Source organism: Dothidotthia symphoricarpi, assembly GCF_010015815.1.
Source record: "Dothidotthia symphoricarpi CBS 119687 unplaced genomic scaffold P153scaffold_1, whole genome shotgun sequence".
NCBI classification, from domain to species: domain Eukaryota; kingdom Fungi; phylum Ascomycota; class Dothideomycetes; order Pleosporales; family Dothidotthiaceae; genus Dothidotthia; species Dothidotthia symphoricarpi.
This window is the reverse complement of record NW_022985008.1, coordinates 1,568,818-1,595,265: the sequence shown is the minus strand read 5'-3', so window position 1 is coordinate 1,595,265 and position 26,448 is coordinate 1,568,818. Positions and strand designations below refer to the sequence as shown.

The 26,448-nt window shown below is 41.9% G+C and overlaps 7 protein-coding genes across 7 annotated transcripts; 5 read left to right on the top strand and 2 right to left on the bottom strand.

Annotated features, from left to right (window-relative positions):
• Positions 1 to 14: 14 nt before the first annotated feature.
• On the top strand, positions 15 to 2,354 carry P153DRAFT_279054 (urea active transporter-like protein; the record flags this gene model as incomplete). The annotated part of the gene is made up of 6 exons (XM_033662993.1): positions 15 to 95; positions 155 to 424; positions 472 to 1,023; positions 1,076 to 1,443; positions 1,492 to 1,778; positions 1,834 to 2,354. The coding sequence occupies 6 exons, from the start codon at positions 15 to 17 to the stop codon at positions 2,352 to 2,354; spliced, it is 2,079 nt and encodes a 692-aa protein (XP_033529316.1).
• Positions 2,355 to 2,770: 416 nt separating this feature from the next.
• On the top strand, positions 2,771 to 4,806 carry P153DRAFT_419496 (polysaccharide lyase family 4 protein). The gene is made up of 3 exons (XM_033672190.1): positions 2,771 to 3,202; positions 3,258 to 3,709; positions 3,762 to 4,806. The coding sequence occupies exons 1-3, from the start codon at positions 2,980 to 2,982 to the stop codon at positions 4,800 to 4,802; spliced, it is 1,716 nt and encodes a 571-aa protein (XP_033529315.1). The 5' UTR covers positions 2,771 to 2,979; the 3' UTR covers positions 4,803 to 4,806.
• An 875-nt stretch (positions 4,807 to 5,681) lies between these two features.
• Positions 5,682 to 8,134, top strand: P153DRAFT_329801 (uncharacterized protein; the record flags this gene model as incomplete). The annotated part of the gene is made up of 5 exons (XM_033665408.1): positions 5,682 to 7,155; positions 7,205 to 7,480; positions 7,533 to 7,700; positions 7,752 to 7,772; positions 7,827 to 8,134. The coding sequence occupies 5 exons, from the start codon at positions 5,682 to 5,684 to the stop codon at positions 8,072 to 8,074; spliced, it is 2,187 nt and encodes a 728-aa protein (XP_033529314.1). The 3' UTR covers positions 8,075 to 8,134.
• Positions 8,135 to 8,854: 720 nt separating this feature from the next.
• On the bottom strand, positions 8,855 to 9,938 carry P153DRAFT_380733 (uncharacterized protein; the record flags this gene model as incomplete). Its single annotated transcript, XM_033669956.1, has 2 exons — positions 8,855 to 9,801; positions 9,890 to 9,938. The coding sequence occupies 2 exons, from the start codon at positions 9,936 to 9,938 to the stop codon at positions 8,855 to 8,857; spliced, it is 996 nt and encodes a 331-aa protein (XP_033529313.1).
• Positions 9,939 to 10,745: 807 nt separating this feature from the next.
• Positions 10,746 to 13,533, top strand: P153DRAFT_278705 (kinase-like protein; the record flags this gene model as incomplete). The annotated part of the gene is made up of 5 exons (XM_033662971.1): positions 10,746 to 10,890; positions 10,940 to 11,366; positions 11,430 to 11,646; positions 11,694 to 11,974; positions 12,030 to 13,533. The coding sequence occupies 5 exons, from the start codon at positions 10,746 to 10,748 to the stop codon at positions 13,531 to 13,533; spliced, it is 2,574 nt and encodes an 857-aa protein (XP_033529312.1).
• A 172-nt stretch (positions 13,534 to 13,705) lies between these two features.
• P153DRAFT_305844 (uncharacterized protein) lies at positions 13,706 to 16,696 on the bottom strand. The gene is made up of 5 exons (XM_033664617.1): positions 16,610 to 16,696; positions 16,532 to 16,557; positions 15,975 to 16,384; positions 15,040 to 15,819; positions 13,706 to 14,989 (listed from the first exon to the last, which is right to left on the bottom strand). Exons 1-5 carry the CDS (start codon positions 16,665 to 16,667, stop codon positions 13,933 to 13,935), a joined length of 2,331 nt encoding a protein of 776 aa, XP_033529311.1. The 5' UTR covers positions 16,668 to 16,696; the 3' UTR covers positions 13,706 to 13,932.
• A 1,147-nt stretch (positions 16,697 to 17,843) lies between these two features.
• Positions 17,844 to 18,724, top strand: P153DRAFT_362639 (uncharacterized protein). Its single transcript, XM_033667179.1, has 3 exons — positions 17,844 to 17,879; positions 17,942 to 18,158; positions 18,217 to 18,724. Exons 2-3 carry the CDS (start codon positions 17,993 to 17,995, stop codon positions 18,240 to 18,242), a joined length of 192 nt encoding a protein of 63 aa, XP_033529310.1. The 5' UTR covers positions 17,844 to 17,879; positions 17,942 to 17,992; the 3' UTR covers positions 18,243 to 18,724.
• The last annotated feature ends 7,724 nt before the right edge of the window (positions 18,725 to 26,448 follow it).

Here is a 26,448-nt window from a genome sequence, read left to right as displayed (position 1 = left end):
GACACTCAAACACAATGGCAACGGCTCCGCCTCTGAGTCAGGGTTGGGGTTATGGCATCGTGCTTGGTATTGGGTTTCTGTTCGCGCTTGGCATGGTATGTTTGTCAGCAGCTATGTCTCTCGCACAGGTGTACTAACATGTATGTTGATGTAGATCCTCACGACGTGGGTCCTCAAACGATACAACAATGAGTTGCAGACTTCGGAAATGTTCTCAACCGCAGGGCGAACAGTCAAGTCGGGTCTTGTGGCTAGTGCTGTAGTGTCTTCATGGACCTGGGCTGCTACGCTGCTGCAGAGTTCGTCTATTGCCTTTCGATATGGTGTCTCTGGGCCACTTTGGTATGCTGCTGGTGCAACGGTCCAGATTTTGCTCTTTGCGACTGTTGCAATTGAGTTGAAAAGGAGGGCACCAAACGCTCATGTGAGTATCTCGACTAAGTATACCATTTCAAACTAACAAATCTCCAGACTTTCCTCGAAGCAGTACGAGCCCGCTATGGAACCGCCACACATATGGTCTACATCACGTTCGGCCTTTTCACCAACATCCTGGTCACTGCTATGCTTCTGACTGGCGGCTCGGCTGTCATCACGTCCTTAACCGGTGTCCCCACAGCCGCAGCTTGTTTCCTGCTCCCAATTGGTGTCGTTTTCTACACCATGTTCGGCGGCATCAAGGCCACTTTCCTAACGGACTACGTGCACACGGTCATTCTCCTTGTCATCATCCTGGTCTTTGCGTTCACGACCTACGTTACAGGCAGCGCGCTTGGATCACCAAAGGCTGTATATGATCGTCTTGTGGATCTTGCGGCGCATAGCCCTGTGCCAGGAAATTCCGAGGGAAGTTATCTGACCATGAGAAGTAAGGATGGCGCTATCTTCTTCGTGATTAACATCATCGGAAACTTTGGTACCGTCTTCATGGACAATGGTTACTACAACAAGGCCATTGCTGCTTCGCCAGTACACGCACTACCTGGATACATCATAGGAGGGCTTTCCTGGTTCGCCATTCCGGTATGTCTTGTCCAAAATCAGCTTTGTCTACCATCACTAATGCTCGTAACAGTGGCTCTGCGCAACGACCATGGGTCTTGCTGCTCTCGCCTTACAAAGCAGCCCATCCTTCCCAACCTACCCCAACCCTATGGATGAAGCATCTATCAGCGCAGGCCTTGTGCTGCCCTATGCTGCAACTGCTATTCTTGGATCTGGAGGCGCTGTCGCCACCCTTTTGATTGTGTTTATGGCTGTCACCAGCGCCTTCTCAGCCCAGCTGATTGCTGTTTCTTCGATCTTGACATACGATATTTACGGCACATATGTTAACCCCAAAGCTAGCGGCAAGCGTCTTGTGTACATCTCGCACTCTGCTGTTGCCTTTTTTGGAGTCGTTATGGCTGCTTTCTCTACTGGTCTGCATTATGCTGGAATCAGGTAAGCTCCTCTATCGATATGCTGTTAACTCGACTAACAACTGACTAGCATGGGTTGGCTATACGTATTTATGGGTGTCATCATCTCAAGCGCTGTTCTTCCAGCAACCCTCACCCTGTTGTGGAAGGGTCAGAACTTCTGGGCAGCAACCTTGAGTCCCGTGCTTGGTCTCTGCTGCAGTATCACAACCTGGTTGGTGGTTACTTCGAAGCTCAATAACGGCGTAATCTCTGTCGAAACGTCCGGCGCGAACAACCCCATGTTGGCCGGAAATGTTGTCGCACTGCTGTCTCCCGCCATCTTCATCCCTGTGCTAACCCTCATCTTCGGAGTTGGTATGTCACCTGGTTCTCTCCACTCTTCCGCTGTCCCATACTAACACTTTGTTAGACAACTACGACTGGGTTTCCATGAAGCTTATCCGTCTAGTTGACGACTCGGATGTAGCCGCCGCTTCAAACATGGACGTTGAAGCTATCGTTAACCAACACACGGGGCTCACCCCGGAAGCCGAAGCCGTCGAACAAGCCAAACTCCTCCGAGCGTCCAAGATCGCCAAGAGCACCACCGCTGTTCTCACACTCGTCCTACTGGTCCTCTGGCCCATGCCCCTTTATGGTACGGGTTATGTCTTCAGCCAGAAATTCTTCTCAGGCTGGGTTATCGTGGGAATCATCTGGCTATTGTGCTCGAGCATGGCGGTGGGTGTCTACCCGCTTTGGGAAGGAAGAGCGAGCTTGAAGAGGAACTTTGGCGGTATGTGGAGAGACATCACGGGCAAGGGCGGTGTAAAACGTGCCCGTAGCGTGGACTATGTCGAGGGGGAGAAGGTAGATGGGTCGGGGTCGGGGTCGGGGTCGGGGGCGCATACACCCAAGGAGGCGCACGCGAAGGCTATGGAGGCGAGGTGAATGTCCCGTCGAATTGGTGTCTTGTGAGCGTCTTGCTTTATGGAGTTGAATACCCTACGGTCGTTTCTTCGTTCTGCAATATTAGATTCTTGATTCGTTGATCCTTGGTCACACGTGTTGTTGTCTCCATTTGGCAGGTGCTACAACACGACGCTTTGAGTGTTTCGAGATGACAGCGTCATGTCCGCTGACGCAAAAATAGCAGATAAATCCTCCATGATGTCCGAGGCCGTTTATCCCCGGACGATTTATTGCAATCCAATCTCGTTCAGTGCAGGCAGCCGTCGCGATTTCCAGTCACGCCAACTTTACAACATGCGCGAGTCCGTGGATCGATCTTTAATCTACAAGCCTTGTAGTATGTCCCTGTTCCTGGCCCAAACAACTAGTCCAACGGGCCGGCGTCGATACTCCGATTGAGGGAACAATACATGCGGTGTTATTTCCAGGGTAAACCCCAGTTATTACATTACCCCGCGAAATCTAAATTTGGCCGCGAGTAAGTTCGGCGCAAGAAGGACCGAGATTGAGAACCATCTTGGAATATGTATATTACCATGTGTTTGCCCAGACTTGGAATTATGCTTGAGAGATAGGCTGCGGTTGAATCTTCCAATTTGTTAAGATGTATGCTTTAGGCTTATTTGGGCTTGCTGCGCTTGCTGCGGCGGTCCCGCTGGAGGAGCGCGCGCAGAAGCCGAAGAGCTTTTTGCAGATGACGGGGAATCAGACTTGGATTTTGGGAAACGAGATCTGGAATGTTACGCAGGGAGCGCAGTATGGGACGAAGCTGTGGTATAAGGGGAAGGATAGGGTGGGGGTGGCTGCCGGACATTATGTGAGCTACAGTATGTGTTCCCTGCCCATCGTTTCAATGGCAATCTGGGCTGACAATAAGTACAGATGGCGCTGCGTCAGACATTAGCTGGTCATCCGCGTCCATTGTTGAATCGGGAACCGATTGGATCAACGTCAAGTTCACGGCAAACGAAGGAGATTTCCACTGGGTCATCTACGATAATCTCGCTGGCGCGTATCAGTACTTTGTCAACCGCGATCTTCCTACACTGGGCGAGTTCCGCACTCTGTGGCGGCTTGATAATACCTCATTCCCGCGCGGCCATACCAATGTCAAGGATGGGGTCCTTCCGTCTCTAGACGAGTACAACAATGCGACCAATGTGCAGGATGAGACGTGGCAGAAAGCAGATGGCAGCTACTTGACGAAGTATGACTGGAGTGCTAACGTCAGGGAAAATGATTTCCACGGCGTTTATGGCAACGAGGTCGGAAGTTGGTACTTGAACCCTGGGAAAGACTACTTCAACGGTGATCAGACCAAGCAGGAGCTCATGGTACGTTCCCCTAATTCGTCAAACTCCATCAACATAGAGCTGACAGGCCTAGGTCCACCGCGAGTCCAAAACCGGAGATGCCGTTCAACTCAACATGGTCCACGGCACCCATTACCAAGCCATATCCCGTGACGAATTTGCGCCCGGCAAGACCTGGGGACCATGGCTGTGGTACCTAAACGACGGCTCCGTCTCTGACGCCACAACCCGCGCCCAGAAAGAAGATGCTGCGTGGCCATACAAATGGTTCAAAGATACCGCTTATCAATCCCGCGGTAAAATTCAAGGCCGCCTTGTTCTCAGCGACGGACGCCCCGCAGCAGGCGCAGCCGTCTTCCTGGGCGACAACAACAACGCGACCATCTCCACCCTCGACCAGGGCCAGGGCTACTACTACACCACATACGCCGACGCAAACGGCCGCTTCGCCATCGACGCCGTCCGCACCGGAACCTACGGGCTCTACGCCTGGGGCAACGGCGGCGCCATCGCCGACGTGACTACGAACTTCACGCAAAACGACATCGTCGTCCGCAACGCAAAGGGCACCAACCTTAAAGACGCGGTCTGGAAAGTAACCAGCCAGAAGAAGCGTATCTTCCAAGTTGGTGCTTTCGACCGCAAAACAGACGGCTTTGCGCTCAGCGGCCCTACGCCTTTCGAACACGGACGCATCGCAAAGTGCCCTGCAAGTTTGACTTACACCGTCGGATCTTCCAGCGACGAAGATTGGTGCTTCGGCCAGTCTGCCCTCGGGACATGGAGCGTTGTATTCCCCGTCGCACTCCCGGCTAACTCGTCATCCAACGGCACTGCTGCGAAACTCACCGTTTCGCTTGCGGGCTTCTCGCAGGGGAGTAGTGCGGACTTTTTGCTTAACGGCGCGAAGGTCGGGAACGTCACAAGTGCCAGTTTGACTAATAGCCAGGATACGTATCGTGGTGCGACGAGGTCGGGCGAGTGGAGATTGTTAGAGTTTCCGGTCTCGGCGGCGGGGTTGAAAGATGGGGTGAATACGTTGGATGTTACGGTTACGAGGAGTACACTTTGGAGGGGATGGCTTTGGGATAGTCTGGTGTTGGAGTGGGTGTAGGGTGGCGTCTTGGTGTATGTTTGTAGTTGTTGAATATGCAAAATAGTTGCCCATTGCTGCTGTGTTTGGATAGGACTGTTTCACCTTATGAGAGAAATGTGGTATTCTTTCGGCTTTGGGTTGGAGCTTTCGATGATGGGGATGGACTATGTTTGAAGAGATCGATTCGTGACGATGGAAATTGTGGTCAAATTCCAGATAGGGGCGATGTATTTCGATGAGATACTTTTGTTTCTCCATTTATCTGAGTACACGACTCTTTACCCTAATCAAAACTATCGAACATCCGTACCTCTGTTGAAATGTATGTACTATCCAATCAACGCGCTGCAGGAGTAGTCGATGACTTTTGCGTGTTCAACACCCTCATCCGTTTGAATTACGGGCTAAATGTGGAATTTTGCCAAATGATAGACTCATGCATGACCGAAAGATCACAGAAACAGTATTCTTACTCTACTAGCACATGAAATTACTACTGCACTGCTTGGTGCGGGGTGGTGAGACGATGTTTAGGTAAACGGTAGGTTCGTATATACATTTGGAGTTGGTGGTGTGCACAGCAGCCTGGTGACTCGTTGGAGAAGCGCTCCTTCGCGTATTTGCAGTCTATCATTTGTACGATTAGCGCCGAGAGAGGCACCCCAACGCGATGTTGGCCAATAGGGACTGAATGATAAACGCCCCTATGCAGAGGTGTTGCACTACAGTAACAACCTTTGCAAATGGATTAGGCTACACTATTACTTACCCCTCTTAGCTATTTAGATCCCATCCCCTCATGATCACGTATGGTTCGGCCTTTGCAAGGCACTCTATCATAGCAGGCCAAACCCTCGCACCGATTCCTCCAGCCTTATCTCTATCTACCTGTTCATCATGGCCGCAACTCAAGGTTCCCAAACACAATACCATCACTTCATACCACAGTTCATTCTCAAAAATTTCTCTCATAGATATGCTCCTCCGCAACTCAACTCCAGGTCCACTTCAGGGCGAAAAGCGCGGAACACGAAGACCAAGCTTTACAGAGGTAGTCCAGTGCTAAATATTCTTGACCTCGAAGGCAAGGTGCCACAACTGAACGAGTCGCCGGTCAAACGCACTTTTGGGCTGTTAAACATGTATCAAGACCTCTCGAACGTATCCGACTTCAACTACCTGGAGAAGGAAATTGGTAAACTTGAGTCGCGGGTCAGTGTGCTCATAGCTGGAATCAGAGACGCCCTTGGTTCCGGAAAAGGTGATTACTCAATGTCTCGCCCAGAAAGAGATATGCTACGCAAGTTCATGTTCATAATGAAGTATCGGGGGCCAGGCTTCTATCGTCGTTTCCATGGCGACAAGTCGGGCAATTACAAGCAGGATGATACAGACAAGTTCAAGGCATACATGCAAGAGAAAGGATATCAAAAGCCAGTTGACGTATGGTTTCAGAGCATCAAGACCATTCTCAATCTGGAGATGGATTTGGATGGGAGTTGGCAGAAACAATTGCTCAGAGACATCTACCCAAGCGACGCGATGTGGTTTATAATGCACACGGAATGGTATTTCCTCGCATTTTGCACCCCGTCAGATCCGAATGATGAGTTTATCCTGACGGAAAACTGCTACAATATTCACGAAGGCCCAAACAGTACCGCACTGAATCCGAATACGGGAGAGTACGATGTTGTTTGTTGGACATCATACCACGAATTCAGTCCCATCACTCCAAAGCTCATGTTCATTTTGAGAAGTTGTACACTTCCCAACGCGGAAGAAGATCGTAGTGAGAGCATCAAAGAATGGCGAACAAACATGTATGAAATGAGCCGTAGTCAACATTCCAACCCTGCCACCGCCATATCGACACTAGAAGATCTACCCATTAGGAAGCCACAGAACTCGTATTCTCGCATCACTCCCCAAGGGATTCGGCTCTTGCCAGGTGAAGATGGTTCCCGTCGTTCAAACCACCGGTTCACTTTTCCGTTCTGCAAGATAGATACGGACCAAGTTCACAGGATCAACTACGTTATGCTTGAGAATGCACATCGCACAATGGCGATATCATACAAGTCTGCGCCATCCCTGATGAGATCCATAAAACACTATCTTGAGCTACCCGCTGATCGGTCCTGCAAGCACATTTATCGCCAGGACACCGATGGGCGTTTGGTGTACTTGAGAAAACTCGAGACTATCGTCAGAAACTTCGGGATCGACGTGAATATGGTTTACAGGGAAGTTCCCGGGGTAAATGAGCAGGAGTGCTTGAAGAAAGAGGCGCTGGATCAGCTAGAGAAAGAAATGCTCGAATATATTCCTCAGCAGCCTCCAGAGTTTATGATACCCTACAAAAAGCTTGGTAGGTGGAGCCTCTTTACTCCCGTGCCACTCAAGTCTCACCCTTGTAGGAGGCACTCGCGAAACATTCATCACAGACATGTATCAAGCTGAGAAGATGCGTTTCTTGCGAATCAAAGTCGATGTCTGTACCCGAGGCTTTCGCGAAACGATAAGAGAGAAAATACGCGACAATCTCAGAGACATATTTTGCCAGCTTCCTACCCGTCGTTTCTGGATATATCTCAAATCCCTCAGGGTAATGTCATTGAGCTCACCAGAAACATTTGAGGAACAGTTTGCTTCCATGGATAACATGCAAGGACCAGAAGATGTGATTGTCAAAGGTAAGATACTTATCCCGGTGATATCATGTCAAATCGAGTAATCTTCGTGTAGCTACCCATGTTGTGCGTCCGGAATGCCTTGGTCTCCTCCTACATTTCACGGTCATGCAGGATATACAACACCGACTGAACCCAGGCCTTGGTCCTTCATCGGACTTCTCTCTCGACGACATCGGGTTTCTACGTCTGAGGAAGATCACTAATCTGACTTTCTCTAGTGGTAATATGTCTTCGCGCCAATGTTGGAAACACATAGCTAATCTTTTACCAGTGGGAAGCATTTGCAATTGTGGTGAGCGGCCATCTAGATCGGCCATGAAGTGTATCGTGCTGATTGACTTCCCAGGGATCAAGCGTGTCGAGGAAATCGCGATCACCATATTAAATATGGCGCGGGCGACGCAGATGTATAAACCATACATGAATCCCGTCTGGAGCAACGACGAAAACATTGAGTTATTCGTGAGGACATCTGTACGGGGACAGATGAGCAAAAGTCTGTCCGACCAACTGGATAGCCAGGTACTGGAAGAGCTGAGTGATGTTCTCTTCAACATTGTGTATCCAACATATACAAAGATTTTGAAGTCTTAGCTTGCGTCGAAATGTGGTGTGCTCAACTTTGTAGTACACGGACAGCTTAGCAACAGGGACAGAGATAGTTAGAATTGGTTGTTGCTTAGGAATTAGCTGTATTACCATGTGAAGTTGACTGTGAGTAAGCATTCAACTGATCCACGTAGTGTCTGTTATGGGGTTTGTCGCAAGTCCAGCACTCGATCCGACGCATGCATCTCGCAACAAGGGCTGTGAGTGCGACCTAGAGCTAAACATGTCCAACTCGATACGCATCGAGACAGCTCGCGACATAAGATTTGGGCGTAAGTAGATGTTGATGGTAGCGTGTACTTTACGCGTCTTTAGCGTGTATCTCCCTGTGACGTCATACATCTTGGCTTGCCAGATCGCATCGCGTCAGTTCATGGATTCCTCATGCTCCATCTCGTTAAACTCAACGTTTTCCTCCAGGCTATGGATATTCTTGAAAATATCGAAATCGATAGGAAGGCGCATGTTGTCGCCATTTTGTTCCTGCATATGCGATCTTGCGCCAGAGCTTTCCAAAGAACCATCGGACAGGTAGGCGCGTAATTGTATGTCCAAACCGACACTACACAACTAGACCATGCTGGATGAATCTGAAGTATTCATCGCATGATAAGCGATAACTTGTATGAGTAATATAGGACTAAATGGTGTGTCAATTAACCATGACAAAATTCGCTGACCAACTACAGATCAGGAGCGGCAGGTGAACGAACAAGCTTAAGTTATGGTTACTACCTACGCTCTACCCGCGACAATGCCGAACTCTCAAGTTTCTTTAACTACATGACCTTTCACATCCCGGGGTCGCAATCTCCCATTTCCCCAGACGTCTTCGTCATTGGGCTCATTCTTCGCCTCCATTTGCCCCAAATACTTGCTCTTCAAAATTCTGTCGAACAAACAGATCCACTGCTCAACATCTGAAAATCCTTTTGTATCAACCATACCGGGCTCTAGCCAGCGCTCTTGGTGAAGTTTCTGGAATTCAACAGGTAGTTTAGTGATACGCAGACCCACCATCAGGTTCGATATACTTCGATTCTGCCCTCCCATTTTGCTCGTCAGAAGAGACTTGGGCCGGATACAAACTAAAGCAACTGCAACGGGTAAGGAAAGGTCTCCAAAGGGCGACGCAATGTTACGGACAACATCCAGTTCTTCTCTTGAAATTTTAGTTAGTGGTTTGCTAAACATCTCGTGTCGAAGAGCTGTTCCCCAAGTATCCGTGCATAACTCAAGCTCAGGAAAGACGTTCTTCAATCCTTTCTGGTGGAGATTGTACAAAGAGACAGCCTTATAACCTCTGCCTGATATTTGACCCCATGCCAGATATTCATGGTTTCTCTGCCCAATAAGGTCTGGTACATGCCATACTAGGATGTTTCCATCCAAGTTGTGCGTATCCATGATGGCAATGTGAGGATCTTTTTTATTGAGTTTGTATGTGGCATAACAGAGTACCAGGTGCAGTGATGACGCCCAAGAGCTAAATTCAGAATCGGAGCACGCATTACCGTGATAATGATTTATGGCATTCCAATAGAGCATGGTCTCTGGTGCCTCATAGAAGGTCGGGATATCACGTTGCTTTCCTGGCATAAATGCATGAGGAACGATTTCTGAAGTGCTGTTCGTTGCAAAATCCGGTCCGCCACCGCTCCGCGCATGCCAAGCGCGGAACAGAAACCGAGGAACGTGATCCCTCCGCCGTTCTGTCGGATGTTAGCTAACTAGACTTAAGCAAAGTAAATGCAGGAGGACACTTGCCTTCGAACTTCTCGTAGCGTGCGCCAATCGAACCTATAGGCTCATGACGACTGGGATCCAGCAGAGGTCTAGGACTCGCCATCTTTTTATCCTCAACGAAGGTTGGTTCAAGTTATGTTAAATATCTTAGGGACAAATGCTGTTTCTTTTTGATAGCCTCCTGCGCAATTAGGCTTAAATGGTATACTCTGATGTCGTGGCACGAGTATGCTGGTTTTTATACTTTGCGGCGCCCCTACTCTAGGGCACGACCGAGACAAGACTTTGAAACTACAACGATATATTTGAGTTGTAGGAGCCCGGTTCATGTACCTGTGTCTCGAATCTACTCGTGTTCATACTGCGACTAAGCATCACGTAGTACCAAGTTCGATCTGTTTGAATTTCAACGTGGTGGAAAGGGTTCATCATCTGTGACATAGGTATTTATCTTGATCCAATCTTGCAAGTCTTATACACTTTAAATGTGACTGATAAGGCGAGTCTCGACTTCTATCACGTTACGGATATCTCATTTCCGCGCGGCCTACTGGCTGCTATCATGTTTTTCCCTTTCACCTGTGCTTGCTCGTTTTCACCAAACAAACTCATTCATCATCGCGATTGATGTGGCTAGCTCCGAGATTGACATTAAACCAATTAGAATCAGCAGGAACAATAGAGAGTTTCCTTATTGTTCCCCGTGATTTCATTGTCTGAATAGTAACGATTGCCTCTGAAACAACTACAAAGGTAAGCAACGACACAGTTGACTCCTGTGACTCTCTTGAAACTATCGAACTTCTTCTGTACTCTGGCTACAGCAGAGTTCTAATACTGGTATATTTTGTTGCTACACATCTTTTCAAGCTTTATAATTGTCATCCTACATACGTGCAACGAGCCCGTCATGGCCACATCAGCGCGGCTCGTATATACACATATCGACAGGCATGACCGCAGCTTTTTCGATCACGTCTTGGACGACACGGAATGTCACGCGTTCGTTCTCTATTTCGAGCGCATTGAGAGCGATCGCTATCCGAAAAAGAAGCGTAGGTGATGATCTTGCTTCCAAAGAGTAAGTCAACTAATACTAAACAGGCCCCCGTACTGGTCGTGGTCGGATCACACTATGGAACAAATCACGTAGAGCCTACTGGATAGGTCTCGCGCAAGCAGTGCATCCTGCCCCCACAATCGTCAGAACAGTACCGGCGGTTGTAGCTCAAGCATCAGGACCCGTGTCTCTGCTTCCTCCGACTCCTCCACCACCACCACCACCACCACCGCCCCCATCTATACTGGTTGTACCAGTCGCGTCTGGTACTACCGTCATCGACCCAGCTCCAACCTTGAGACCTGAAGATGAACCTCAACCTGCGAACTTGCCAGTCACGTCGCCTGCTAAGAGAAGGTACGAGAATAGAGATGACCCGAACATCGCACCCTGGGAACCACCCGCCAAGCGTCTTCGTCCTGACGTAGGTGGTGAACGACGACCTCCGTTTGTTCTTCACAATCATTTCGAGTACACCGGGATCGAGCTGAATAAGTTAAGTACAGCGGATAAGAAGATTGAAGTCGAGAAAAGGAAGAATAAAGATGCACACTTGACACGATCACTTTACCTTGCTCCAACCCGAGAGCAACGTGAATACATCCAACAGACACTGGGAGATGGCTGGCGATACGCGAAAACACTGAGTCAGAATGACCTAGTACTTGCAGACTTCAGACCGCGACAAGGCTTTCCGACCAAGTCTGTGTTTTTGTTTGTGAAACTCGATGACAACAGCATCATCGAAGATGTATGTTTCCCACACAACTACTCTTTGGTCCTACTAACTTCGACCAGGCTGTTGCTGTGAAGATCGTCGATTTGTCTCTCGACAAAGACTTAGCTGCTAAAGCAAGAGCTCAACGAGAGATCTCCGCTGTCCACGCGCTCCACGATCTCGCCTCCCGGCATATCCTTCAATATCGAGGTGAGATCGAACTCGATATGCGTTTTGATATCCTGGCTGCACACACCGAGAATAGAGACCCAAGTCTTTGGACGCAGCAATTGATCTTTTCAACCTTTGCACATGGCGGCGATTTACATAAGCTGATCGAAAACCATGCTCTCGCTGGAAGGTAGGTGACATGATCTAGAAACCTCAAGTATCCCAGCTCCTAACGCTACCAATAGGCCTATCCCAGAGCATTTCTGCTGGTTTGTATTCAAGTCGCTCGTGGAAGCGCTTATCACACTACAAACTGGACCAAACAGGGAGGGATGGCGGAGTATGTTGCACCTGGATATCAAACCGAAGAACATACTCTTGAATGACTCAGATCCAACATATACATCCTACAGAACTCCGGTCTTGGCAGACTTCGACTCGTCGCTCCGCCTAAGCTCACATCTTCCCACACGAGAGTCAGAGACGAAGTCCGTCCGTTGGGGTGGCACGAATTTCTGGCAGGCTCCAGAACAATGCGCAATGTACAAGGATGAAAAGAGGTACACTCCAAAAGATTGGAAACTAGATCAATCGACAGATATATATGGGCTCGGACTTGTCATGCGATTCATGATGATGTGCTGTCAATCCAGTATCAACGGAACCGCTTGGAACTATACCAGGATCGAGGCTTTCCATAATTATGAGCGTTCAAAGTTTCCCGGCGAGGCGGAAGGCCTTCCAAAGACTCCAGAGTACGAATTCAGCTGGTCTAACTACCCTGGCGTGTATAGCTCAGCGCTTATCAAGGCCGTTCGTAAATGTCTGGCGTTCCGAGGGGTTCTTGATCCGACAAAGAAAGATAAGAGACATAGACCTACGTTGATCGAGCTGGAAAAGCTCATAAGCTCCAACATTTCGAGATTGGACCTACTTTACGGTGACAAGTTGGAGGCTGCACAACAACGACCGGAACACCCGCTTCATGTTCTCTTCCCCGAAACGGACTCTCGGTTTGCTATCGGCGCCACCTTCGAACCCGAACAGAGACATTCCATAGAGAAGCTCATACGTCTATCGATTACGGATGATGAGAGATACGCCGCTCGCGAGTCACATGCGAACATCATCGCACGACTTCAAGACCAGAGCGAGCGCGAGGCGTCTCTTCCAAGCAGGGAATCTCTTGAACAAGCCTTGGAAAAGGTCATCGACCAGGTTCGCCCTCTCATGACACAGTCGGATATGCCTGAATTGAACGTTCTAGCCTTGCACTTTGCAAGGACCACCATCCTGAAATGCGTCAATCCCGAAGCAACATTCGTGCAAAAGACCGGGAAGCAAGCCCTCAAGTTCTTTGCACCTGAAACTAAGCACTTCATCTTGAGCTACCTGAAGTCATCGGTAGCTGGCCTGGCCCAAGAGAAAAATCAAATGATCAAGAAAAGGGTCGCAGAGATGCAAAAGCTTGAAGGAATAGACCCGCTCACTGATGAGAACATCGAGGAGGAAAGCAAGAAAGCTGAGATACTCGGGCGTCTCGAGGAAATGGCGCTGGCGTTCGTGCTTTTGGAAGAGGCCACGCAGTTCGGCCTGAATATGCTGACGCTGGGAGAGGAGCTGAGTTCAACACTTGGCGAGGGACAGTACCACAAGAACCACGTAACCAAGATTTCGGATGTGCATAAGGGTGTCTGGGAATACTTTTGGAGTTGTCCATCAGGTGTGTTTGAGGAGGAGTCGAAGTAGTATAGGCATTATATCAGCGGTTCCGTGATAATTCTGCGTAGCTATTTCGGCCTTTGATTAAATATGTTCATTGTGTTGAATGCTTCCAGACAACCTTAACACATCACATTGAATCGAGAATCTTCTGTATTTTGTCACCCGATGTAGATCGTTGACTGAGTATCATGTCGAGGTCAACATCGTCGCATATTGATTATTTAGTTCTCAGCTCGCACACCTTTCCCTTGACAGTCTCACAATTGACTGCTTCAAACTGTACATTCAAAACTAAACACCTTTGTGAAACAACTTTGCAGATATCACAAAACATCACCTTGAGATATTTGACACTGAAAATTCGCTGTACAAGATCGTCGGACTAGGATCACCTGTTACGCTTTGTTTCAATAATAACCATCCTCACATGATAGAGAAGTTGTTCGCCCACCCCAGCGGGCCAAACCCTTCGAAGCCCGTCGATTGAGCGTTTTCTCCGCCACTCGCTTCCCATTCAAAAAAGTTCTGAAGATCATCGAGATTGAACACGGGTTGCTCTGATATATTGGAAGCAGCGGAAGCATATAGGGTTACCCCAACTTCCTGAGTCTCGGCGACAATATTTGGTAGAGCTGGATCACCGGAAGGGAACTGGCCAGATATTGGCGTTGAGAATGAGTAGTCGCTCGTTGTAAGTTGACTATTTGTGGGCGACGCTGCTCGAAGTAGGTCTCCGAATCGTGGAAGAATTGATAGTGTATTATTTTGTGAAACAGCTGTCGTTGAAGCCATATTGGATGCAGGTGCCCCAACGACCTGCTGCACTTCATTTTCGGAAGGATCCTGTGGTGCGACATAAGTCGTCGCGTAGCCTCGTGCGAGGCTTGTTTGCACCGTCTCAAGCCAACGCTCGGAGGTGATACACAATGGCTCTGCGAGTGGATACATAAGTGACATATCCCGTAGTGCACGGTTGTTTTGCTGTACTAGCTCGACAGTACGACTGATGAGTGTACTTGCATCCGATTTGGAGATATCCAATATTCTGGCGATATAGTAAAGCATGATCCGACTGCTGTTGTACACAAACGATGGCAATATAGGATCTGCGAAGTGCTTGATGCCGTGTTGGAGTATCGTGGAAACCAGAATAGACATACGCTGTGCATGTTCGAAGCATACTGTTTGTAAGTGTGCTACAAACGATTGCTGTTCTGGTGGGAAAACAAAAGGCTCTTGGTTCTTGAAAAGTTCCGGAAGAGCGATGCGATGAATGTCGCAAATGACGTGGTGGTACATGCAGTGAATGAGCAGTAAGGCACCGAGCTGATGAGATTCACGTCGGATATAGATATTGTCCGCAGAGAAATCTAACCACGACGGCAAGCTTTGTTTCCACGACTGTATGTCTCCAATGAGTATAGCAAACTCAGAGCCGGACAACCATGGCGGTTGTTCTTCGTCCATGTGCTTGACAAAACTATGAGAAGGGACGTTAGCATGGAACATAACTGGGCCAAATGGACTCACCGCAAAACCCGCCGCCATATGCTGACAATACGGACGTAATATGCCGCCATACCCAGATTCTCGCGCGGCTTCCCTGGAATGTCTTCTGCAGGCACGAAATCGAGAATGTCTCCTTCCGTAAGCCGCTCCGTGACGCAGGGAATTTGAAGCAAAAACTGGCGTTCATTACAGGGCAATTGAATCTTGAGATCCTTCTCATTCAGGATCGTAAGGTGATCTACACCACTGCCAGCCCAGACATCGAGCATGTAGCACGCCCACATGAGCCGCCTTCGAGACTCTCTTATGGTGAGCTCGTTGGGACATCCATCAACCTTGCATAGGATATCTGTCGACGCTTCATTATTAAGTTGCAATGCATGGGCCATTCGGATTACAAGTCCCGTCAAGAGGAAGGATCCAGCGTAATTCCCTGTCCGAGCCTCTTGATCATGTAGCAGGATGAGAACTTTCAATTTTGTCATGGAGATTGTGCTATAATCCGCGAAGAAGATCTCTTCTGCAGTTTTTGCCCACTGGTTTCCAGCGGATTGGATTAGATCTTTGGGAAGAGAAGCGAAAGACTCGCTATATTCGACGGCGTAGAATCTAGCACCTAGTGCACACATAACGTGAAGCAGTGCTTGATCAGATGAATCAACAAGCTGGCCTTCATCGAGCATACGGATGAATGTAGGCTTATGCTCAAATGCAAAGACTCGAATAGGATGGACGTTGTTGAAGTATGCGTCTAATAACATGTGGAGCTTGGCCTTAGGAGGCAGTTCCGCCGCGAACAGCCTTGTCGATATCGTCAGTCTTGGTTCTCTTCAATTCGAGTGCATTCGTGTTTAAAATGAACAACACCAGGGCGCATATAAGGCAGAGATAGCAGTACTAGAGTTGCACATCGAGTCACGCACCAATAATATGAACAAGGAACTCAGAGTACATACCATGTCAGAGAGGGCGGACATCCCGCAACGGCCATTCCTGTAGGGGCTGATGTATACGTTTCTTGAGGCTCTTGAGTCGCCTGTGTAGACATCATCGCATGGAGATCCACTCCAGAATTTGGAGATGCGATACTTTGCACCCAGGCGGGCTCGATAGCTTCGGCATCATAGACACAGGCAGCTCTTCTCTGTTGGCATCTTAAACACGTCGGTCGCTCTCCAGAACATTTGACCTTCGAGTCACGACAAGTCACGCACGATCGAAATGTTCGTTTTCGTTTAATTCCCACGGCTGGTTCAAAGGAAGCACTCGATCGTTTGACAGCCGTGGAAAGAGCACCATTCTGTACACAACTCAATTGTAGGCGTTCGCAGTTGAGACAGCCGTTCGGACGCTCATCACATTTAACCTAGGTAATGTAAGCGTTCTGCTACCCGTCCTCCATGGTCGTCGTCAAAGCGTTACTCTAGTTGTCGGAGAAGGCTTGCTAGGTCACAAGGTCTTTCGACAAGCTGAAGAATGCGTTTGACGAACACTTAGGAAAAACGAACCTTACCTTCCTAGCGCGACAGGTAGCACATGCTGCAGGGACACGTTAGCCGGTGTGTGTGTCACGGAACGGGCATCGCGGTACCGTTTAGTGGTCGCTTGCGCTGCTTCTTAGTGGTTGTTTCAGGCGGCACGGACTCCATAGTCTTTGGTTGTCGGGTCGTCGTCGGGCGATAGCGAAATAGACAGGTTGTGGCGAGTGGGGAAGCGTGGAGTTTTACTAAAAATGATGACGTGATCGCCGCGTGGATGGTGCTAAAATAGCGGCACGGGACACTGACTAGTGGGTAGTGGTTCGACATCAACATTCACGCTCTCACTTGCGACATAATTGGCACTGTGGCAATCGAGCTCACAGATCTGTGCTTGGCAGTGTAGCAATCTTATGAAAATTCACAGACTTGAGGGAGAAAATCACTATTCCGGTTCCTACAGTCGTCACAGAATATGTCGATAGTGACCCACTCTCTTCGGACGATGAGCTTTGGGCAGAATTGGCACCAGTGTTGAAGGAACTACCTAAAGAAGCTCGTCTGCGATTCAGAGGGCAAATGCCACCTGCAGAACCCTACACTTTCAGTCACGGCGATTTGTCTACGGCGAACATCATGGTGAAGGACCGAAATCTCATAGATATCCTTGATTAGGAGAGTAGTGGGTACTTTCTTGTCTGGTGGAAGTACACCTTCGCAGGAACTAGTTTGGCAGAAGCTGATACAGACTGGAAGGCACTGTAGAGGAAGCACATGGCTCAATACTCCTTCATTTGAAGGCAATTGAATGTTGTCGTATAAAGCCATTGTAGTTTGAGGCAACATAGGCTGAGAAAGTTGGTAGGGTGCGCGACTCGCTTACAGTAGTATCTGCGTTGTAGCAAGTGACTACAATCGTGCTGCCGTCCATTTCAGCAACGGTCTTTCTATAATTGGTAGCTAGCCAGGTCCTCAAGCAGTCCCGGCATATCGGGTGTCATATTGTAATGTGAGCATACCTTGCTAGGAATGTACAGGAATGATAAACGCGCCGCATCTCACGTTAATCATCCTCCATGGGTCGGTCTCGTCACAAATATAGCACCCCTATAGTGTATGACTTGACTGCGGACTCCCGACTCTGTCTACCAGTCCCCTGCCCAAGCCTTCCCCTCCGCATCAGTGTTCTTGCGTGTACTGTTGTCGATTTCGTTGGGCGAGCGGGCAGCGGAAGGCGAAGAAACGTGAGTGAATTTCACGTAGGCCGCGGGGGAGGAGCGCTTGACTTTTGGGTGAGAGCTTTTGGAGGAGGGGGTATCGACGAAGATGTTGTTGGGTTTTAGGACAGTGCTGCGATGAAGTTACTGTTCGTAGGAGCGCGAGGTATGGACAGAGCGAGCACGTGACCTCACAGGTGTCCTTATAACCCTGGTTAATTGTCCTAGCCCTTGACCTTTGCCAACGATCGACCTAAGCGCAACCCAGGACGATACATTATGGCACTATTCGCTTGTCAAAAGAGACGATGTGAGGAATTTTTGAGCATATTTTCTAGCGACACCGACCCGACCTGGGGTTTCTACGTCTACGGCACATACACGCGCCCACAAGGGCTGGAAGACGCCAACTCCGGTAAGAATAGCTCCCCAAGCAAAGCAGCGGGTATGTTCGCCATAAAATACCAAACTTGCTATCGCAAACTGCTAATGCGCTGTATAAGTAGTCAACAACAACGCTCATTTCTAAGGCATACTAAACAAGTTCTTCGCCTACGCAACTAACAATCTGCGCGACATTTACCTAGAACCCTACAATCAACAAATAATAGACACGTTACGTCTTAAGCCCGCTGCTTACATGCCTAACGCGTCGCTCAACAACATATGCAATCATTTCCGCTAACACTATGCTCAAATACTTGTAAGCCTAGGTATCAGGACAAGTATAACAAGGAAGGTTTAATTAGTCGAAAGTATTAATAGTGTTTAGTTATTAATAACAAGGCGTTAGAGAGCCAGGAAAAAGCGCCTAAGCCCATCAAAGCATTTGCTAAGCTGCTATCTAGGTGTTATACAACAATAGAGAAGCCTGTAGCGCTTAGCGCAAGAAGTTGCGATGGTACAAGAGAAACCTAATAGAATAGCTAGTTTAAGTTTTTGCCTGAAATGCTTAAGGATGTGTTTAAGCAGGCGTATTAGGGGGAAATTAAGACGTTTTTTCGTAGGGAGGATGAACTCATTGATTCTTAACATACTTGATGTGGTTGATTTCAGTTACAAGACCTCCTTGCAAAACTACATAGCGAATGCGGGTACAATCCACCGATGCGTGGGCTATTATGTCGCTATACACGAGATCTCTGTTGTCAATTCATGCTCCTCGACATCACAGGAGTGTCAGTAATCAGGCAGGCGGAACAGTCGTTCCCGATAAGTTGGAATGGATACTCGAGTATTCCCCAACAAAGGTATATACTTCCGTCAATGGATTCGAACACGAGGAGGTTGTAAAACGTAGTATGTAGTGTAAAAGTTATAGAATTACTATAGAGGAGGCGCAAGCTCTATAGCTTATGCGCTAGTCTTAAACTAGTAATATAGACTAGGGAATTACCCCTTCTAACAGTCCTCTTTCTATAGGATGCATATATATAGTAATAGAATATTTACCTCCTATAAGGATTTAACAGCCCTAGTTACTTTAAGATACCTACTAAAGTAGGTCTAGGTAGTACTTTAGTATAGACGTTAGCTAGGTTAGATACTAAAGGAATATATTAGATATTAAAGTCTTTTAAAAGATATTACTTCCTTATAAAGTAGAAATAAATACTAATATATTTTAAGTAAATATTAATTTAATAATCTTTAATAAGAGTAATAGCTAGTTAACTATTAGTAATAAGAGTAAAGTAGGGTTTAAGTTTTAAAGAGAGTAACTTAATATTAAAAAGTTCCTAGATAACTTATTTAGCCTAAAGGAAGTAAGTAGTAGAATATAAATATACTATATATTTAGCTTTATAGGTACTCTTTACTATATAGGATTATTATTTAGCTAACTAAAATACAGTAGACCTATTTAATTAAAGGATATATCTACTAAAAGACTTAAAGGTATTTAAATTAGAACTCTAAGATATATTAAAAAATATATTAACTAATACTTAGTAAGAAGTATATTAAAATTCTAGAATATATTAATATATATATTAAATATACTAGAGAACCTAGAAGGCTAGTTTAAAATACTCTAATAAAAAATTAGAATTAAAAGTTTCTAGTATACTAACTATAAATACTAAATTAGGTTTAGTACTAATAACTAGATAATTTAGTAAGCTAACTAACTATTAAAAGTATTATCTAAGATCTTTATCTACTAGATTCTTATTATAGTTAGAGAAGAAGTTAGCGTTAAGTAGAGTTTACCTGCTATTATATTAGCCTATATTAAATCTATCTAGGATTTAAAGGGTATATTACTTCTAGCTTAAAGATATAAGGTATAGTTATATATTAATTTTAAGTCTTAGTAGGTAATAGGCTTAACCTAGGTCTTTATACTTAAGGTCTTTAGAGATAGTATTCTTAAAGTATTAAATTTTAGAAATAGAGCTAATAAGGAGAAGGTTATTAACATAGATAGTAATAGCTATATACTTAATAAAGATACAGAGATTAGAATTAAGTTAGGAGTATTTATCTAAAAAGAGGTAGTTTTAGAGTATACTAAACTATTCTTTTTCTAACTATTTAAGGCTATAGAGAGTTTTTCTAAGCTTTAGGATTTTACTAGTTTAGAGGAAGTTCTTAGGAAGTTAATATATATATAGCTTCTCTATTAGGTTACTATTAAGGTATATAGTATTAAAATTAATTTAATAAATTTTATAACTATACTAGGCTCTTTACTATAGTAGTAGATAGAGGCTGTTATAGTATATAATAAGAGAATAAGTCTTAGTAAAATCTTAGCCTTAAACTTATAAGAAGCCTTAAGCTATAAGTTAAGCTTTAAATTAAATAATATTTCTAGATATATTATACTTAATAGCAAATACCTATTAGGAACCTATAATATATCTAGATTCTAAAGCTTTAACCTTAGTTTATATTCTATTCTCTATATAGAATCTAAGCTTAGTTTTAATTATCTTTTTATATTAGAGCTATTTATAAGATTACTAAGCTTCTTTTAGAAAATTTAAGATATTATCCTTAAAGTCTTATACTATAAATATAAAGGCATCTACTTTATTAGTAGATAAGGTAGTAGTATTACCTATAGCTTTACATATAGGCTTTACTATCTAGCTAAATCTTATAGTAGTAGGTATAGATATAGAAGAGGTTAATATATTTAGTACTTTTCTAGTAGTTTATAAGAAAGTAATACTATGTTAGACTAAAGACCTTTAGGAAAGTATAAGTATAGGCCTTAATATTATTTATTTTACTAGTATATATAGAGTTTTAGGAATTAATACCTTAATATTTCTACTATCTCTAAGAGATTCTAATTTTATAGGAATAGGTAGTATTAATTTATTACTAGAGTTAATTATAGAAACCTTAGAAGATAAGAGGTAGAATACTAGGAACCTTATATCTTTAAACTCTAAGATAATATATCTAGAAAAAATATAGACTTAATAGATTTTAAAAGACTTTCTATACTTTATAAAGATTTCTAGCTCTAAGTAATATATAAGTTTAGTTTCTAGAGCCTTAGCTTTAGATAGGATATAGATATAGACTTCTAAGCTAAAGAAGTAAAGGTACTTAATTTCTAGCTTACTCCTAAAAAAAGTATTATATAAGGTCTTCTTAACTAAAAGGTAGGAGTAAGAAGTAATATTCTTTAGAAAAGTAGTAGTATATATTACTTTAGCTTAAAGCTTAAGATTAGAGTTAGCTAAGATTATAGTTTAGGGAGTAGTAATAATTATATAGTTAAATTACTTAGTAGTACTATTACTTTTATAATAGTAAGGTAGCGCCTTACTATAAATAATACTAGATTTCTAAAAGTAAATCTAAAGTTTATTTACTATATACTTATTCTTATTATTAGAATAGAAGGTTCTAACTTAGGTAGTAAATTAGTATTCTAGGTAAGTAATAAAATCTATAATTATTTAAGCAGCGTTAGACTTTTTCTTAAGGAAGTAGATCTAAGTAAAGTAAGTCTTTTTATTAATAAAGGAGATAAAATACTAGGCCTCTCTAATAAATAAAGTAGAAAACTTTTCTAAAAAGTCTAAATATATATATTCTAACCTTAAGGTACTATTTACTAGAAGGGGTTTAGGCTTTACGTAGACTAACTTAGATATTAGGCAGAGTTTATAGGTAAAATCTAAGGGCTTACTTAGAATTATATTAGCGTTAATATATAGTTATATAGGATTTCTAGGGACGTAGAAATAGCTAATAGTATAGTAGAATTCCTAGTATAAGGCAAAATTTATAAATAGTAAGTTAGAATCTATAGTTTAGATTTCTATTATACTTCTAGAGTATTTTACCTATATAGAATATAAGCTATTAGATTATATAAAGAAGAGGTTATCTCCTTAAGCTTAGATATTATACCTCTTATTATAAATATAAGGCTAGCTAAATAGTTAGGTCTACTAAAGTTTCTTACTATAAAGGATATTTATTAGTTTTATTATATATATTAATCTATTAGGTAGTTAATAAGAAAGGTAAACTGTTTCTTAGCTATTAATTAGAAGCTTCTATTATCTAGCTATTATAATAGTACTCTACTAGAAAAGTAGAGTAGTAAAATTATTAAGATTACTAGATATATATTATAAAGTACTAGAATTAAATAGCTATTAAAAGGAAGCTAAGAAGGTACTTAGTTAAGATAAGAATACTACTTTAGTAATAGTAGAAAATAAAGAAATAGTATCTATACTAACCTATTATAATTATTTCCTAAATTTATTTATTACTAAGGCTAAGAAGGCGTTTACCTTAGAGCTAGAGTTATTATTATTAGAGATTACTACAAAATTAGCTTTAGTATAAGAGGGTTTTAGTTATTTAGTATTAAATTCTTTAGCTTATTTAGCGCAGAAGTCTTAGTATTCCTTAAGCTTTTAGTAGTCTTTATATAGGTAGCTAATAAAAGTAAAATTTTGTTTTTTATACTATATATACTTAACTAGTAATATCTAAGTTATAGATATTAGAGCTCTAGTATTAGAAGGTCTAGGCTAAAGTTTAAGAGCTTAATTACGTAAAGTAGTATTAATAAAGTAGGCTAAAGAGTTAGTAATATTAATACTATACTTCTTAGCTAGATTAAGCATCTTAGGTTTAATCTTAGTAAATAAGGTAATATTTCTAGTTAAGAGATTATTAATAATATAATCTATAGTATCTAGTAAGGTAATTAGAAAGAAAAAGCTCTTAACCTTATTACTTTTAAATATAGTACTTATAGCTTTTACTATAGTTTATATAGAGGTTAAATACCTTTTAGCTATATATATCTATATTTAGTAGAAGTTATTAAGATAGTAAGTAAAGTTATTACTATTATTATAGTAAAGATTTATAAAGGCCCTAAAGAGGTAGATACTTATAGTACCTATATTATAGTTAAAGTAGGCAGATAAGTAGTCTTAGGCAGTAGAAGAAGAATTATAGGTTATAATACTTATTATAAGATTATTATATATAGTACTTATAAGTATTACTATAGCTTTAGTATCTAATATATCCTAGGTATTTTAAAAGTCTCTAGAAGTAATAGAGTAAGAAGTCTTCTTTAAGATTAGGTTTTAAATACCTACGTATTAAAAAGTAATTATTTAGGCTAAGCACTATTTAGAGTAGTTATTACCTTAGAGAAATAGCTTAAGTAGAGATACTAAGTTAAGCTTAAATATAAAGCTTATAGTAGAGTATATAGCTATAGTAAAAGGAGTTACTGTAGTGTACTAGCGTTTAGTAGTAATATAGACGCGTTATAGATACATTATTCTAGTAGTATAAGGGGCTAACCCTAAGAGTAGTTACTAGTATAAATTAGATAAATTTGCTAAGAATCTATAGTACTAGTTTTCCTCTACTTATAGTTCTTTTAGTAGTATACTAAGAGTTTCTAAAGTATAGGCAGTAGTATAGGTATTAGTAGTTAGGCCTGCTAAGCTCTAAGGCTTTACTTACTAAGGTTCTACTAGGCCTAGCCTATTATATAAGCTCTCTTTCTAGTAAAAATTCTTATATTTTAACTTTACTATAATATAACGTATTAACCTATTACTAACGCCTCTACTTACGTCTATATATATATTTTTAGCTTTAACTTATATATACTCTTACCTCTCTTACTCTTCTTTATTAATATAGTTAATACTTACGCTAGTACTATTTCTAGTAGTAAGTAGTCTACCTTTACTACCCTTACGCCTACCTAGCGTAAGAAAAAGAAGACTAAGATAAATACTTAAAGGGCTAATCTTACTAAAGCTAAAGCTAAGCTCTCTACTACTACTTCTACGTCTATATCTAACTTATTTAGTAAGAAACCTAGTATAAGTTTCTTATCTAAGTTTTACCTATTCTTTTACCTATTTCCTAATATTATCTAAATAGACGCCTACTTTGTAGCCTACTAACTACTCTACTTTTATAGTTAATATTTTCTTTATTAGTAAGCTTAACTCTTCTTACTATATTAACTATATAATATATCTAGCTACCTAGAGTAAAATTTATAAGTTTAATAAAAGTAAAGCTACTTACTATTACTACTCTACTAAGGTAAATTCTGCTTATTATACTATAAGTTTACTAGAATTACTTTCTTCTCTTTATTTATAGCTAATATTTCTATAGATCTCTAATAAACTTAAGCCTACTATTATTTATATCTATAAGCTCTTACTACTTATTAAAATAGACCTATAGTTCTCTAAGTTACTTAAGGATATTAATAAGGACTTTGTCTAAAATCTAAAAGAGGCTTAAAATAAGGCTTAAAAGCTTACTTCTAGCTAGAAGAGGTACTAGAATAATTATACTTCTAACTTAGTTACTAAAGGTTTACTCTGTAGAATTACTAATAAGTTAGGCTTAATATATACTAGTATTTAGAAGTAGAACTAAGGCCTTATAGACTTAGTAAGTCTTCCCCTTAGTATCTAAAACTTTATTTTCTACCTATTTTCCTAGCTAATTTATAGGTTTTTTAGGCTTTTACTATAAATATTTAGACCTACTCTATTACTTAAGCCCTTAAGAAGGTTGTTAAATCTTAGAAGTTAAGCTACTTACCTACTAAGTTTAATCCCCTACTACTCTATAGCTATAGTACTAGTATCCTAGCTTCTAGTTCTTTTAGTAGTAGCCTTTAGGCTTCTACTATTAGCTTTTCTAATTATCTTTTCTAGTCTAGATAAGAGGGTTTAGTTTCTATTATTTTTAAGTATACTATTTTCTAGGAACTTAGGGCTACTAGTAATAGTAAGCCTAATAGGTATATTAATAAGCAGGAGAATAGTTTCTAGGCTATAAATACTAATTAGAAATAGGTTCTACTAGTATTTTCCTAGGTTCTTTTAGTATTTATAGGATAGATACTCTAGATATTTACTAGCTCTAGGCTAGTTAGCCCTTTACTATTTCTCTCTTCTCTTTACTATATATAGGTAGTTAATTTTATCTTTATTAACCTATTTCCTTATAGCCTTTATATTTTTTATTTTTTCTTAGCTACCTATATCCTTAGCCTTAGTAAGGGTACTTATTAGTATACTACCTATAGTTTCTAGTAGTACTATTACTAAAATTACTACTTTTTCTACTATACTTTACTATTACTAGGGCTTCTAGTATTATTATAGTTTATTAGGGGAACTCTTATAGAACTCCCTTAGTAATTTACCTATTTTATTTTATTTATCTTCTAAAAAGGCTAACTAGCTATCTAGCACTTTAGCTTCTTTAAGGTTTTCTATAAGTTTCTATAAAGTTATAGTATAGTCCTTCTACTTAACTAGGTATTATTTTCTGTATCCCTTACTATAGTATTTCTATCTTTTACCTATAATTTTCTTAATTTTCTAGTAGTTTTCTAGTTCTCTATTAATATTTTCTAATATACTCTTAAGTTAGTAATTATTAGTATCTTATTCTACTAGAGGGTTTCTAGAGTACAGCTATAGCCTATCTATATAAAATACTAGGTAGATACTAAAAGAAGTATTTAATCTTATAGTATAAGAAGAGATTACTTCCTCTACCTAAAACTTTATATTTTTCTAGTTTAGTTTCTTACTTAGCCTACTATTAGAAAAGTATTTACTATACTATAGTTATACTTAGTTTCCCTCTTACAGTTATAGTACTTCTTATTAATAGTAGTTAGCCTAGATTTCTTAAAGTTATTAGGCTTCTGCTATCCTTACTTATATATAATCTAGTATTTCTATAAATTTTATAGTAAGTACTCTAGCTAACTTCTCTAAATTATTAGGCCTCTAATATTATTACTAGATTGCCTATTTTATATCTTTCTATACTATATCTATATTATATCTATATTATAAAAAGAATAGGCTAATACTAGTAGATACTACAGTGGGGTGACACAAATAAAGATTAGAAATAAAAGTCTACTTTTTAAAGGGCTTATATCTAGATAAGTAAAATAGCTAGAAAAATAAAAAGTAAATAGTTTTATAGAGATTTATCCTATTAATATCTTTTATTACTATATTTAAATTGTTTACTATAGCGTTTAGTTAATAAATTAGTCTAAAAATAGAGAAAAAAAAACTAGAAACTTTAGTTAGCTAGAACTATTTTTTAGACGTATAAAGTTAAGTTTTTTTTTTATATTCTTAATATAGGCTTAATAAGCATTACGTTACTAAATTTATATAATATATTTATTAACTAAAAGATTTTTAAATCTAACTTTAAAT

Coding starts and splice junctions, on each gene's coding strand:
- P153DRAFT_419496 (XM_033672190.1), top strand. CDS start 2,980: ATGTATGCTTTAGGCTTATTTGGGCTTGCTGCGCTTGCTGCGGCGGTC. Junction 3,203..3,257: donor CGGACATTATGTGAGCTACA/GTATGTGTTCCC, acceptor CAATAAGTACAG/ATGGCGCTGCGTCAGACATT. Junction 3,710..3,761: donor AGACCAAGCAGGAGCTCATG/GTACGTTCCCCT, acceptor TGACAGGCCTAG/GTCCACCGCGAGTCCAAAAC.
- P153DRAFT_305844 (XM_033664617.1), bottom strand. CDS start 16,667: ATGGAGTCCGTGCCGCCTGAAACAACCACTAAGAAGCAGCGCAAGCGA. Junction 15,820..15,974: donor TGTCCGCCCTCTCTGACATG/GTATGTACTCTG, acceptor GATATCGACAAG/GCTGTTCGCGGCGGAACTGC. Junction 14,990..15,039: donor ATATGGCGGCGGGTTTTGCG/GTGAGTCCATTT, acceptor CCCTTCTCATAG/TTTTGTCAAGCACATGGACG.
- P153DRAFT_362639 (XM_033667179.1), top strand. CDS start 17,993: ATGGCACTATTCGCTTGTCAAAAGAGACGATGTGAGGAATTTTTGAGC. Junction 18,159..18,216: donor CTCCCCAAGCAAAGCAGCGG/GTATGTTCGCCA, acceptor GCGCTGTATAAG/TAGTCAACAACAACGCTCAT.